Source organism: Dromaius novaehollandiae, chromosome 20 (assembly GCF_036370855.1).
Source record: "Dromaius novaehollandiae isolate bDroNov1 chromosome 20, bDroNov1.hap1, whole genome shotgun sequence".
Classification (NCBI taxonomy): Eukaryota; Metazoa; Chordata; class Aves; order Casuariiformes; family Dromaiidae; genus Dromaius; species Dromaius novaehollandiae.
Window position 1 is genome coordinate 4,244,971 of NC_088117.1, and position 14,550 is coordinate 4,259,520.

Consider the following 14,550-nt stretch of genomic DNA (forward strand, 5'->3'; position numbering starts at 1 on the left):
AGGGGCTCATGCGGGGTAAGGGGGCCCTCTAACGGCATCCGCCTCCGTACTGCACGTGTGCTGCTGCTGCCGCGTTTTACAACACCTGCAAGCTGCTGCTGCTGCGTTTTACAACGCCTGCAAGCACTGCTTGGCCTCGGTGAGCTTCCGCGCGGTGAATCCCCACCTCTGCTCTAGCTGCCTGTCCTCAGAGGAACGCGGAAAGGGCTTTGCAAGCTGCCTCCCTCGTAATCCATGGAGCGGCGTTCCTAGAAACCGAACGGATGAGCACGTCCCGTGATGTCCCGCCGGCCAGGTTGCATCTTCCTGCAGGGAGGTTCACACAGAGCCTGAGGGCCTCCTCCGGAGAGGCGAGACGCAGCGTAGCAAACAGCCGCTGTGTCGCAGAGCAGCTTTGGTGTCACCTGGCAGAGCGGGGAGGAGGGCCGGGCTCTCCGTGGCCGCCGGTGCAGCGTGGTGGGTACCCTCAGAGCCGCCGCGCTTTGCTCCAGCGGAGAGTTGTGGCCCCGCTGCTCCAGTTTCCTCCAGCCGCTGCCCCCATCGATGGCCCGAATTCAGCGGGTGGGTTCGGCGGTGCAGTGAGAAGGCAGCTTTGGGCAGGTGCTGTGCCCAAAGCAGAGATGTGTGTTTGGACTTCCAGCATGGTTGAGGGCAACTTTCTGTGGTTGTTGCTGCCCTAACGTTCCTGCAGGGCCCACGCTGAGTCCCTGCTTCAGATCAGTGCTGTTCGCTGCTTTGCAGGTATTTTGAGATTAAAAAAAGCTTTAAAAAAGTGCTCTTTTGAGCTGATCATCTCCGACTCCTGCTGGGCACTCCGCTTTCTGGAGCGAGCTTTTGCTAACGATTTTGGAGGACTGCAATTGCTCAGCCAGCTCAGACCCGGCGCCCGCTGCCCTGCCGTCCTGCTCCTGCTCAGTCGTACTGCCTGACTGCTGCCCTCCTCGCTCCTGAGATCCAAACAGGGCGATGCTCGAGGAGCCTCAGAAAACGGGCCCAGTTTTAGGAGTGCTTTTTCTGCAGTGCACGCTCCGAGTGAGCTGTCAGGATGGACAAACCCGGCTGCGGATCAATGTTTCTACCTGGGAACTGAATCCTGGCTGACTGCTCATCTCTAGACATTTCCAGCTTCTAAGGAGAGGGAGAGGGGACTATGTTTTCCCACCCACCTCCCACTTTTCTGATGTACAGTATCCCTCTGCAAGGGTTGCCCTCCCCCTTTGGAGGGTTTTGGGATGCCTGCTCGGAGCTGCTCTCACATTCACTCTTCAGGCTGACAGCTGAATCCTCCCACCTCTCCAAGAGCTGGAAATGCCGCACGACTCATCTCGTTGCCACGTGGTGTCTCTTCCACCTCGCCAAGCAGCACCGACTTGCAAATAGCAGCCACGTGTGCTGGGCCGACCGGCCCCAGCTGGGCGCACGGGCTGCCCGTGCCACGCTGCGGCTGTATCTGCACGGGCAGGAGCCTCAGCGCATTAAATTGCTCTTAATTTGATCAGCAGGAAACAAAAGTTTTCAACTTCACCCCTGTTCACGAGCTGGACGAGCAGCCCTTGCTGGGGCCGAGGGGGCGAGCAGGGTGCTGTTGCCCCACCGCACTGGGGACGCCGTGCAGCAATACCCAGCACACACGACCTGCTTGGGCTCCCGAAGGGACGAGACGCTGAATTTGCTCAGAGCCACGTGCTTCTGGCTGACCCTCCTCTCCTCTCTCCTCCCAGGGAGAAGAAGGCCAGATCGGCCCGGCGGGTCTCAACAGCAGTGAAGGACCCAAGGTCAGCCCAGGCATTTGCCGTGTGCCGCCACCGCGAAACCCTTTTGGGTGCTCTTCTCCTTGCACATTAGGGGCAAAAAGGAGGCCACACTGCCCCCAGGTCTGGCGAGCCCACGAGCCCCCACCTGCCCAGTGGTCCCGCTCCAGCGGCCACCAGGCTCTGCCCCCACCACCCACCCACAGGGTCACACTGCTGCCCAGCTCGGTGACAGCCCTGGCCTCGTGGTCTGGAGACCAGCAGCCTTGCGTGCGGGCTGAGCCATGCTCAGACGTGCTGACCCCAGGGGCTTCTGCATGAGCCCCCTGTGGAGATCATGACAGCTCACCCAGGCGAAGGGGCTGGCAAGACCAGCAGGGATGCCTAAAATGACTGGGTTTTCCTCTGTGTGAATTTCAGGGAAGCCGAGGACCTGATGGCCTCAAGGGAATCCCAGGATTACGAGGAACCAGGGTAACTCATGGAGTCGTTTATTACTTTTAGCTGATTCTTGGAGCATCTTAGGCCTTCGAGATGAAAGCAACCCTAGACACCCATCACGGGGCAGCACAGGACGCGCAAAGAGGGCGCGAGGCCCCATGGGACTGTGGCTGGGGAGGGGACACACGGGCAGCCGTGGCCAGGGATCTGCCCAGGAGGTGGGCAGTGGTTTCAAAGATCTAGAGACCCTTCCTCTCCTCCAGTGTCCGCATGCCAAGGGGGGGGGCGCAAGGTGAGAGTGCCACGAGAGAGCACACCTTAGATAAACTCCCCGTCCGCACCGAAGCCTAACCGGATCTGCGTATCTAAAGGCCTCCAACACTTACCACTTGCAGCAATCTTTCCTGATGCCAGCTTTGTCCATGGGAAGGCCTCTAAACATGCAGCTTTACTGCTGACAGAAAGATGCTTTTCTCAATGCTTGCTTTCTTCCAGGGCCGCACGGGGCAGCGTGGGCTGGCTGGAGTCCCTGGCCTGCCAGTAAGTAGGAGATCTCCATTCAGCCTGCAACGCTTGCGCGTCATGTTTTCTTTGCTTAGATGAGCTCTCGGGAAGTGTTGTGACGCATCCCGGGACACGGTTGTATCGGAGGGTCGGGCTCCATTTGGGAATCACATGGAGTAAATTGGGCGTGGTGCATCTCAAGCTTTTGAACATTGCACGTAGAGTTTTCAGCAAATCGCCTGCCAAACGCCACAATTAAATTCTTACCCTGGGCACAGAAAGTTCAGGAAACGAGGTCTCTTATGAACAGCTTCCTCTAGAAATTCTCATTATGCAGAATTACATTTGGCAGAGGAGAGAGAGTTAATAGCTGAGGTAAGTAGAGATGACAGGAGAAAACACTGCTGAGGTGCTCACTAGTCTTGTCGGTGCCGTGAGAACAGTTTCCACCCACCCTGATTTTATTTCCCAGCGACAGTGACAGTGAAGGTGGGAAAGAGCGGGGAGAAGCTGCTTGTGGAAAGTGCCGAGCGGGGGCACGGTTAGGAGACGAGGCGCATGCTAACGAACCGGCACCTTCCCTGGCGTGTTTTGGGACTGGTGTTTTGCAAGTGCGGTTTATAATTTCTCATGCATTGACACGTGTGAGCCTGGGGCTGGGTTCGAGGCGCCGTGCAGCCAGCCAGGTGGTCCCTGCCGCAGCAGCCGGCGCGGGACGATCTCGGCAATGTGCAAAGGGCAAATAACCAGGCAAAGGACACGGGAAGAGGCTCCTGAGATGGGAGCAGCTCCCATTGCAGCCATCCTTCCCTACTTTTCAGATTAATGCACATGCAGCAAACAAATATGCTTTGTGCAAAAGTCTTCCACTCTGCTATATTTAAATTGCTCTTGGGACAACAGTTGTACATCCTTGCCTTTGCGGTTGCCCTTCCTGCGTGCTCTGAATTCGTCCCTAAGCGCCTGTCTCTTCCAGTGCAAGAACTAGAAACCTGAAATGCCAGATTCGACCTGACCAAGGGGCAGTGTTTATCTAAGCCGTGGTTCTCCTTGCTGCAGGGCTTTACGGTTGCTAAGGTTTATGTGGGCTCAAAAGGCAAAGGTACAAGGCTGTGGAAGAGAAGTCTGTCAAGGGCTATTCAATACCAAGGAACAACCATTGGCTCAGAATGCCCCTGAGGCTCCTATAGACTAGAGGAGCACGCTAGGGACTGTACCGCTTTGTATCTGCCACCTTTTAATAGTTGTAGCAATATTTGCTTTTGGCCACTGTCAGAGACAGGCTTGTGAGCTAGATGAGCCCGTGCTGCGAGCAAGCGTGGCAGCTCAAAAGTTGTTGTGTTGCGTCGGTTGTGCTCTCCTTACCTGAGATGACAATCTGCTCCCCAGGGCTTGCGAGGTGCTCCAGGAGCAGAAGGCCCAGAAGGAAAGCCTGGTACACAGGTTCCCATTCTATACTACATACTTAAATGTCGGTGCGTTGTACAAGGGTCGGGATTGCAGGTGAAAGTTGCTTGTTATGTTGGCTGCCCTGTAATGCAGTGTGACCACGGTGCTGGCTTTGGAGAGATGGATCCAAGCCAGGCTTGGATGCTCCTCCATGCCATGGGGGCTTCCAAACCTGGGCCACGGCCATTCAGGTCAAGGCCAGCTCCATATGACTTCAAGAACACAATCTGCCTGGGATGAGATGGACTATCTTTCTCCACTGATTTTAAGGGGTGGGAGGATCTAGCTCGGCTGGAGCTAGCTGTGTGCTAGATGGGTGGAGTTAGGCAAGATCCTTGCTCCTGTGCCTTGCCTGCATGTCTGTAGTCATAGCCCCGGATTTGGGATGGGACTGGGAAAGGCTGGATCTTCCTCCTGATCCTTACCATCTGCCTGCCTTATCCTGCAGGGTCTCCCAGGGGCCGTGGGCAGCCCAGGCAGAAGGGGATCGCCAGTGAGTGGAGCTGCACTTGTGTTTGTCTGAAATCCTTCCCTTCCTCGGGGTGGAGGTGGCTTGATCACAGAAAGCTCCTCTGAGCTGAGACCCAGCTTTGCCTTTCGGTGGTGCTCCCCTTTGCGTTGCCAGGACAGGACCGAAGGAAGATCCTTGGCCAACTTCTCCCCAAGTTGTGCCAAGGTCCTGCTGGCTTTGAGTCTTCCCAGTGCCATGGTTTGATTTTTGAGGCTTGGTTATCAACGACTAATGCCCCAGGTTGGGTGGCACCAGGCATGACCAGTGTGCTGGAGAGATCACCCCCTCCTCCTGGACGCCGCTTGCCTCCTTCCATCCCCACCGCTGTTTCTAGCCTTCCTCCCCTCTGCTCTCCCTCTGCAGCGCATTCTGCTCTGCTCTCTCCCTTTGATATTAGCTCTTCTTTGCCTCAGAAGCATCTTCAGTGGGAAGGAGAGTGGGAGTATTGGGCGGTGGTGGGGTAACCCTGCTGGAGCGGGCCAAGCCAGAGGTTGTCTTCTGGGTGCAGCTAGACGCAGAGACCTGCTCAGCATCATGGTGAAGTGCAAAGGAGAGGGCTGAGGAGGCACTTTCTACATTTAAAAAATGGCTATTGCGAAAAGACATTTCTCATCAGTGGTGCTGCTGTCCAAAACGGGTTCATCACCAACACCTAGGCTGGTGGCAAGTTTTCCCTTTTGTGGGATTTCAAATATTTGTTTGTTTTTGCTCTGAAAAGAAAAAAAGAAAGAAAAAAAAAAGCTTGCATTTCCCTCAAAACAAGCAAAATAAGAAAAATGTTCTGTTCTGGGTCAAAAAAATGGTCTCTGATTTTGCTGTTAGTACTGCAGAGTGCTCAGCTCTCTAGATGTGCATGTGGGCGTTGTATACGTGTATACACGCAGCTGATGTGCTTGAACAACAAGAAATCAAAGAGTCGATTTGAAGTGGAAAACGCTCATATTGCATTCAGGAGGCTGGAGCCATTCACTTGGGACTTAGCCACGACGCTCTGCTCTGTTTTGGGTTGGTTTCTGACCAGGTCCTGACAACAGTGAGCCCCTCGCCTCCCTGATAACTCTGTCTTTGCTCTCCTCCCTCCTCCTGTTATCCCCCCTGTGCTTCCCTCGCCTGCTCCCGTCCCGGCATGCCTGATCTGCTGCCCTCTCCTCCAGGGTTTTGCTGGCTCGCAGGGAGACAGAGGCCACAGAGGACTCCCTGGACCAATAGTAAGGAAAACCTTAATTTTGCATTAACTCTCCATTTACTTGGGCTGTAGAGCTGCGGAAAGTCAGCGGGGTGTCCAGGCAGGGTGCTCACTATCATACGGGGCTGGGGCTGGTGTCCTAGCAGGGATAAAGACTGCAGCGATGGATGGGAGCTGCCTGAAGATCCCCTGTCTGAGAGCTGGGCTCCTGCGGGACTTGGCGAACAGCTACAGGTCCTGGGGCCACATTCTCCCAGATTTCAGGCTGCTGTGAGCCATCTGGGCTGAACGAGCTGCCCCAAGGCTGCCCTGGCCCATCGCACAAGTCGTCAGGCCCCGAATGCCCTGTTAGCTGTTGGTTATTTGCCCACATTGTCACCCTGCCTGGTGACAACCCTGCCTGAGAGCCAGGTGTGCAGGCACTGCCAGGACGGGCCACAGTGGCAGAATTTGTCCCTAACAACCTGGTTGGGACCAGGCGATGCCTGTCATTAAGCACAGAGGTCCCAGCAGTGGCTCAATAGGGCTTTTCTCATCGCAACCTTTTGACCGATATCTCCTCCTTAAACATTTCTGAAGGGCCCTCTGGGAAGACCAGGAGCTGATGGAGACCCAGGCTCCCTGGGCGCGAAGGTGAGAGCGGGGAGCGAGGGTGGCCGCGAACGGGCTGGGGGGCTGGCTGGAGCACCCCGTGGTGGCAGACACCCCTCAGCAGACGTGACGAGGCTTTTCATGGAAGCCTGGGGGGATCCCTCAGATTTGGGCATGGACACAGAGGGCAGGAAGAGGCCCTTGTGCACCATGGTGTGGAGATCTCTGAGCTAGTCACACCATGGGCGGGTGTGAGGTTGGCACCCAAATCCCCACCGACTGCTCACAGCTCTGCTAAGCCCCAGGGCCACCCGTGGGAACATCCACATTGCTCAGGGCAGGCATGGCCTCCAAGGGCCAGGAGCAGGCTGATTGCATGGATGTGGGGCAAAAAAGAGGGATTTCTGTGCTGAAGCTCCCCTGCAGCCTCCTCCCCTTGCACAGTCTGGGGAGCTGAGACCCGCTGTTAGTGCCCACACATGAGCAGCCCATATGCTTCCCATAAAAACCCTATCTCAGCTGATCATCAGCGATCATCATCACAGTCCAGGCAGCACCACGTAGAACTGGTTCCTCGTGCAGAGCCCAGCTGCATGCATTAAACCAGGCCAGGTCTCTCCCCCGGCATCCCTATAATTTCCATTAGAGCCGGGGCTGAACAGTATATCCACATGCCTGGAGCAGAGGTACATTAGTGCTTCTCTTTCCCGGCAGGGACTACCTGGAAAGCCTGGCTTGGAAGGACCGCAAGGACCTGTCGGCATGTATGTAAGTGATAAGCATGCCCACTTAGCGAGGTACGGTGCAGCCTGCCTGAGCGCTGGGGAGAGGTGGAGAGGCTTGCGGGAATACGGATGTGTCAGCCAGGGCACTCACGGTCCTGTCAGGGCTTCTGCAGTGCCCCAGTGGTCTTGGCAGCTCTGGCTGCCCGAGGTATCTCCCGGCTCCAGCCTGGATGAGCCCAGCATTTGGGGGCAGCATTTCTAGTCCCATCCTGAGGCATCCCTCTGGGGATGGTGGGGCTAACCCTGGTCCCGGGCAGTGGATCTGCATGGGGTGGCCAAAGGTGGTGTCTGAAGCTAAGCTCCTTCACCAGCATGGCCTGAGACCCCAGCACACTGCCCTGGGGCCACATGCGCCCAGTCACCCAGCCCTCCTGCCTCAATGGAGAGGTTGTGGAGGCCAAGGAGTGGGGACATGAGCTAGGTTTCATATTGCTGATGAGAGAGGGAAACTCTCATGGTCACGAGACCTTTCCTTGTAAGATGAAATAAGATTAACTTTGGATAAGAATGATAGTCTGGGACAGAGCCAAAGAAACTGAGTTTATGAAGTGCTGATCCCTGGCACAATTCCTGCCTTTCCCTTGGTGAGAGCTGAACCTTAGCAGTCGCCTTATCCCATACCCTGGATGTACCATGTGTGTCTCTGCTGACCTGCCAACGCGGTGCTCTCCCCAGGGCTACCCAGGACCTGTTGGTGACAGAGGGAAGCCAGGACCCAGGGGAGAAAAGGTAGGACTGGGAAACCCAGCAAGAGAAGCAGCTCAGGGCAACCAGCAGAGCAATTTCTGCGTGCTGCCGGGTGGTGGGTTGTGCTGCAGAGCGCTGAGCTGCACCAGAGCCAGGGAGGAGGGACTGCGCTGCCGGGTACGAGTCTCCACTGCAGGATCTGCTCTGCAGCTTTTCTCGCAACCACTGGCTATTAGGGCTTTTTTTTTTTTTTTCCCCTGCTGCTCTGCATTGGTCTTCTGGCTCAGTGAGGGGGGGATTTCAGAGGCTGTTACAGAATGAGTTTGCTTCTGTTTTTTTAATTTTGTTATGGGAACAAGTCTTAAGAGAAGTGTGGCTGCAAACAGCAGACACTCAGGCTGTGTTGGCTGCAAGCCAGCCCTAGCTCCTTGCTGCAGCCCAGCTGCATTTGGCCTCTGCCAGAGTTCAGCAATGTGCAGCTTTAGGGTTTGGAGGTTGAGCTGAGCGGGGAGGTGTTTCGGGTGTTGTCTCGGGCCAGGAGGAGCATGTCTGGAGCCGGCCCCAACATGGGGCAAACAGGCTGGTCCCGAGCTCTTCAACTCCCCAAACTCCCACTCTTCTTCGTAAGGCCCAGGGCTGCTATTTTTGCCCTTAAGAGGTTGTTGTAATAGAAGGTGCAGCAGGAAGGAAATCTGTCTTGCCTCCTACCAGGGAGAAACTGGAGCCCAAGGCCTGCCGGGATTCCCCGGAAAAGCTGGCCCCAAGGTGAGTGCTGCTTGCTGGCTGGTGGCAGGCAGCTCCCAACTCCCCCGTAGGCAGCGCTGAGCAAATCAGCTTTTGCTGAGCAGGACAAGGTAAAATGGGAAAGCTTTCCTGCCAGCACCAAGGAGCTCAGCTGGTGCTGGATGTGGGGGGCAGAGGAGCCGCTGCCCAGTGGGGCGACCTGCAGCGTGGGCTGGGGTCTCCCAGAGCCCGGAACGGCGGCTCTGGGGGCAGTGGGCAGGGGCAGTGCTCGTCCAGGAGAGCGTGGTGGGGGCTTCTGCGCTTCAAGGCAGAGCCTTGCTCCTGGTGTTAGCAGAGGGGGACTGTGGCGGGTGGGTCTGAAGTGTCTCTCCCTTCTCCAGGCCCTGCCAGGTCCCCCGGGCCCAAGAGGACCTCCTGGCTCCCAGGTGGGTCCCAACACTGTAATGAGTTTGTCTGGCTAGCCATATCCCTTCTGCTGTGGGTCCCCCTCGACTGCGTGGTCGAGTTTGTGTTACCTGCGGCGGTAACAGCATGGATAATGGCAGGGGCTAGCAGGACCCTGGGTCCTCCCCCATTGCCTCCTGTTTTGCCCTGCTGGACTTTGCTGCATGGACCTCTTGGAGGTGGCCAGGGCCCATGGGGTTTCTCTGAGCAAAGCCCGGTCCTCTGCACCCTGCTCTGAGTCCCCAGCACCATCTCCCCTCCCCACTGTGACCGCACTGTTGAAAACCTATCTTGTTTCAGGGAAGACCAGGAGACCCAGGTCCTCGAGGGCTTCCAGGGCTGCCTGTAAGTGGAAGAGCTGTAGCTTGTAGAGATGCTCTATAGGCTCAAGTTATGCGACGTCCAATGTGATACAACATAGGTGCCTATTGCTGGGCTGGCCATGAGGCTCAGTAAAGGAGCAGAATAAGGACCAAACCCTGCGCAAGTAGCTGGGTGATGACAAGATGGGTATGGGGACCACACTGCCCTCCTGCACCGCAGTGATCTCTGCATGACAAGTACCCCAGTACCCACCAGGCTCAGATGGTGCCGTTATAAACTGCATGGTGGCCAGATTGCTTTAGGTGTGGGGTTTCACTCTTTCTCCTCCACTCTCTTGCCCTCCCCAGAGAGAGAGGAGCTGCACCACTTCCTGCGTTTTGGGGTGCCTAAATGGCCTTTTGGTCTTGCAGGGAGTTCCCGGCATGCGAGGGCTGGATGGCATCACTGGGAAGCCTGGCTCGGCAGGAGAAACAGGGGCTCCTGGGAGGAGTGGGGTTTCTGGCCTGCCTGGGTACCCGGTAAGTGCTGATGTGGCTCCTTTGATTGACGTTTAACACAACATTCAGTACCTGCACTTGAGCAAGGAAGGTTGTTACTTGGAGGCTCTTGGGGGAGCTGGGTGGCTTGGCATAACCTAAGGGCTCTGCCTGCCCTGACGCTGGACAGTGTGTACAGGGTACGTCCAGTCTGCTCATTTTAATGCACCACCTTGCTGGCCACTCTACTTCATTCTCCACAACAACCTCGAGGTGAGGTTCTTATGGTTCCTCTTGGCTCCCAGTCTTTGCAGTGCCTTTGCTGTGCTCTCCTCCACCACTTCATCGATGACTTAGGCCAGGCTTTTGCCAGGAGTTGGCTTTGCAGTGTCTGTGGCCAGCAACTGTTACTGGCCCCTTCCAGCTTGGATATGGAGCCTCTCAAGGCTCACTTACTTGCTTTCAAGTCTGATTGTTCAGCTCCTTTGCCATAACCTGCCTCATCCATTTGCTTTCTGCTAGCAGGGCAGGTTGCAAGGGTTTTTGCTGGTGTGTGTCAGACAGTGGGAGCTCCCCAAAGCACCTGCACAAAGGGAAAGAGGACAACTGGTACAGGAGACTTTGCCAGCTGGCGAGGAGCTCATCTGCCAGTGGAGATATGTGCTGGGTTCTCTCGTCTACCTGCCATCCAAGTTTGGGAGCTGCAAACTCCTCCTGAATTAATGTAATGCCTTGCTGTTAATATAGGCTGTTTGTTTTCAGGGCCGGGAAGGCCCAGGTGGACCTGAAGGGCCTTTGGGGAGGAAAGGAGAGAAGGTAAGAAAAGAGAAGGCCTTTTGATACCCCTTGCCATCTGTGTGCGCCGTTCATGTCTGTGTGTCAGGAGCTACCCAAGCAGGGCGAAGCTTCATGTGATTGCTCTCCTTGTGTGAAAGGGTATTTTCCTCCTACGTTCAGCCAGTCTCAGTTGCCTTGTGAGGAGGGAATCTAGGAGCCAAATTTGGCCCATGGGTCACCTCTTGGACCATGCTGAGCTGTGGCACCATAAGGATCTTGTACCCACGGTTCTTGAAACAGCCTTCAACTTCTCCCTGACCCCTTCGTGTGCGGGGAGCTCGCAGTGCTGAGCTGCTGCAACATGCTGGCTTTCCCACTCAGGCATCACCTCCTCCCTGTACCTCTGCAGCAATGACCCAACTTGGGGTGACCAGGAGCCATACTGAACACAGGCTTTCCCACACTGCTGTCTTCAAGACAGGGAACAGAGGGGGGTTGAAGGTGAAGCACTCCTCCCAATTTTGCCACTTTCTTTACCAGGAGGGCTTTCAAGGCTCTTCTCCCACTTGCATCAAATTTATAAATCTCTATCCCTCCTGGTAATGACATTCTGCCAACATCGCAAGGGCTGGGGCAGCGGGGCTCTCTGCGGGGACCTGGGCTGAGGACAGCCACAGCTGCTTGTTCTGATTTCTTTGTTTCCTCTCCCAGGGTGATGTGGGCGATCCCGGGGAAGCCGGCATCAGTGGGCTGGATGGAGAGCAGGTACGTCAGCTCAGAAGACCTGGCCACCCTCCTCCTGGGGCTGCTCCGGCCTGCTTCTCCCGGGTTGCTGTCTCTGGGGAAGGGAAAGTGTTGCTGATCCCTAAACGAACTAGAAGGTCAAAGCTCTGTTCACATTAGCTGATTTTGAAGGCTTTGTGCAATAGGGGCAAATCAAAGCATAGGCAAGACGGGAGCCAGCAATCTCCCCAGGAGAAATGTTATTGGAAAGTGTGATGAGATGAGACATCAGCGCATGGGGACTTCCCAGGCTGGCCGTACTGAAGTGGTGTCTGACGTTGGCATCGCAGAGTCCTGCACATGCCAGTTGGTGGGGATAATCCCTGGTAGTAATGGGATGTGTGTTTTCTCCTGCAGGGACCACCAGGACTGCTGGGAGTGGAGGGTCAGCCAGGACACAAAGGCGAGCAGGTCCGTTCCAGCTGGGTGCTGAGGGTGGCAGGTGCCCCACGTGCCGTGCTCGCTGGCGGCAGTGGGCTCGCCTGGCCCCGGCACCTCTCCCGGGCCTGCCACAGAGACGTGAGCGGGTGCTCAAGGTTTCCGTGGCTTCTCTGCAGCCAGGACCCTCTATGCCGTCCTCATCTGTCGCTGCTCCACAGCCCTTCTGGGAGATTTTCACACGCACCAGAGATTTTGGTGCTTAATTCCCACTGGCTTTGAGTGCGGGCAGGCACCTAAATCCATGTAGGTCTTTTTTAACATTCCCACACTTGGGGATTTGCATTCCTAGGCATGGTGGGGAGGGCCAGGATCCACTCAAGGCTTTGGTACCTGGTATGAGGAAAACTGGAGGGGACTGTATAGGGAGAAATGATGGAGGTGCAGTAAGGGCAGACCCAGGATCAGCTAGGAAGGTCAGCCGAGAATAATACTGGTGGTCGTCTTCCTTTCCAGGGAGAGACAGGAATTCTCGGAGCTCCAGGCATCAAAGGTGGTCCTGGGGAGCAAGGGGACGATGGGCCAAAGGGGCCACCTGGGAGACCCGGGGAGCAAGGAAAGGAGGTATGTGCACTGGCTGACACCACGGTGGTTGCTGCTACCCATCAGCTTCCTCAGCACCTGTACTGCGCTCTGCCAGGCCCTGGGGTCGGCATGGGGAAGGGAAAGGTGTTAGCACTGAGCAGCCTGCACATCCTGCAGCTCTGCTGCAGACAAGCTTTGGCATCTCCTTGCTATAGGGGAAGACGCTTCCTGAATGTGCTAGTTATTTAATCCTTGCTTGCTTTTAGGATAGCGTGGGTCATAGCTGCAAGTAATTGTGTGGTTTTCAGTCACCTGGTAGACCTGATGGCTTTGCAGGACCTGCAGCATTTTACCCAGAAACGAACTCCCAGCCGGAGGAGGGTAGTAAAGACCATGGAAGTCAAAGCCTGGCTTTTAAATAACTGACAAAACTTGGTCCCTGGTTGGGACAATACTGGGGGAACATTTATTGCATCTGACACTGGTATTTCCTCTCCTGGCAGGGTGATGTTGGTGATGCTGGAGACCCGGGCGAGTCAGGGCTCCAGGGACAAAAGGTGGGGAGTGCCTCTTCCCCGTGTTTCTTTCCAGCACCTTGGGACCACCTGTAGTCTGCTCAGCCTCCATTTCTTAGTTTGTCATGGAGGAGGTGGAAGCAGGGCAGGGATATCCCCACGACCCATTAGGCTGAAAGTCCCCGGAGATTTTGGGGACTGCAGCTCTGTTAGACCTGACATTAAAGCCTCTCCTGTGAGTGCTGCAGGGTGAAGGTCTCATGTCCGTGGCACTGAGTGAGGGTTTGAAACACATCATCTTAATGCAGAAGCTCCTTTACTTACTGTTCCTTTTTCTTCTTTGTGCTGACATTTCTGTCTCTATTCCTGGCCAGGGAGATGTTGGCCCTAGGGGCCTTCCTGGAGTGCCTGGACAAGGAGCTGTTATGGGGGACGTTGGAGGAAAAGGACATAAAGGAGAGAAGGGCCAAGAAGGTTTGCTGGCAAGTACAGAGAGGGAATCCTTCAAAACCCACAGGGATTTCAGCATTTCCCCCAGGCTGGCAGTTCTGCTGCAGGGTCCTTAGGAGCGGGGCTTACTGCAGCAGGAAATGTTGGGCTCCAGGAGCTATAGAAAATACTAGAAATTGGAAAATCTCCACAATCAGGAAGTTTTGTATCTCATGCGCACGCCACCAAATTTGGCTCTAGCTGACGCAAAAGGACATGCTTTGGAACATCTCCTTGTGTGTGAGCATTTGGGCAGAAAAACAGCCCATTTACAGGAAGAATCCAGCTTTGTGTGCAGAGATTTTTATTTGACATGGTAAGAAAAGTCTTTCTTTGTGGGGTTTTGCATTTGTCTCAAAGCTGGATTTTCATATCTCTGAGATCTCAGTGCGTCCTGGCTGTGAGAAGCCTGATCTACCTGTAGCTCCACATGTTTCCTGCGTGTCAGGAGAACTAGTCTGACCTGGAATCTCCTTCTCTCGAACCATTGATGTTTGTGGGGTTTAGTTGTTTGGGTTTTGTTTTCCATGTGTGCCTGTAGTCTCTGGCTGGAGAGAACTGGCACTGCCTGTTGGGTTGCTGTAGGGACAGCTTTCCCGTGAACCTGCTGATTCTGTCTCCTTGGGGTTACTGGCCAGAAGACAACTGCCTCCAGCCCGTTCGGCTGGACAGCCCGGGTTAGCGCTCGGTTCGGCCAAACTCCAGCCTCCTTTCAGCTGGCTGCGCCCGCCCTCCACTGAGCATTACCCCCTCTGCGTCCTAGGGCCAGGTCGGCGTTACTGGAGGTGCAGGACCTGCCGGAGCCAGAGGACGGTTTGTAAGTCAGCTTGTCTTCCTCCTCCCTTCCTGGTGGGTTGCAGTGCTGGGGCGGGGAGCTGAGGCCACGTGTGTTACTCGGTGCCAGGCTGTGGCCGAAGCCCAGCTCGGCTGCATCAGTGATGCTCTTCTTCTTGTACCCTGAACAGGGTGGAACAGGTCTCCGAGGTCCTCCTGGGCTCGATGGTCCTGAGGGAGTGAAGGTACTGAGGTGTGATGGCTCAAGCCCTTGATCTGTCAATGAAACTCCCTTCCCCTGCGAGAGCGAATTTGGCAAGGAGCACGTTTCAGAAGGCGATGAAGAGTTGTCTGTG

The 14,550-nt window shown here is 55.7% G+C and overlaps 1 protein-coding gene across 5 annotated transcripts in view; it reads left to right on the top strand.

Moving 5' to 3' along the window:
- The window catches only part of COL27A1 (collagen type XXVII alpha 1 chain), a 118,381-nt gene that overhangs the window by 91,383 nt on the left and 12,448 nt on the right, over positions 1–14,550 (top strand). For 4 of the 5 annotated variants that reach the window (XM_026113797.2, XM_064523645.1, XM_064523642.1 and 1 more), the window contains 21 exons: positions 1,722–1,775; positions 2,172–2,225; positions 2,688–2,732; positions 4,086–4,139; positions 4,594–4,638; positions 5,811–5,864; positions 6,422–6,475; positions 7,148–7,201; positions 7,894–7,947; positions 8,617–8,670; positions 9,030–9,074; positions 9,394–9,438; positions 9,828–9,935; positions 10,656–10,709; positions 11,382–11,435; positions 11,811–11,864; positions 12,348–12,455; positions 12,920–12,973; positions 13,306–13,413; positions 14,184–14,237; positions 14,386–14,439. In XM_026113797.2, coding sequence (XP_025969582.2) covers positions 1,722–1,775; positions 2,172–2,225; positions 2,688–2,732; positions 4,086–4,139; positions 4,594–4,638; positions 5,811–5,864; positions 6,422–6,475; positions 7,148–7,201; positions 7,894–7,947; positions 8,617–8,670; positions 9,030–9,074; positions 9,394–9,438; positions 9,828–9,935; positions 10,656–10,709; positions 11,382–11,435; positions 11,811–11,864; positions 12,348–12,455; positions 12,920–12,973; positions 13,306–13,413; positions 14,184–14,237; positions 14,386–14,439 — 1,260 coding nt within the window. The remainder of the gene's footprint in view (positions 1–1,721; positions 1,776–2,171; positions 2,226–2,687; positions 2,733–4,085; positions 4,140–4,593; positions 4,639–5,810; positions 5,865–6,421; positions 6,476–7,147; positions 7,202–7,893; positions 7,948–8,616; positions 8,671–9,029; positions 9,075–9,393; positions 9,439–9,827; positions 9,936–10,655; positions 10,710–11,381; positions 11,436–11,810; positions 11,865–12,347; positions 12,456–12,919; positions 12,974–13,305; positions 13,414–14,183; positions 14,238–14,385; positions 14,440–14,550) is intronic. The other variant, XM_064523643.1, reaches the window with a different exon arrangement.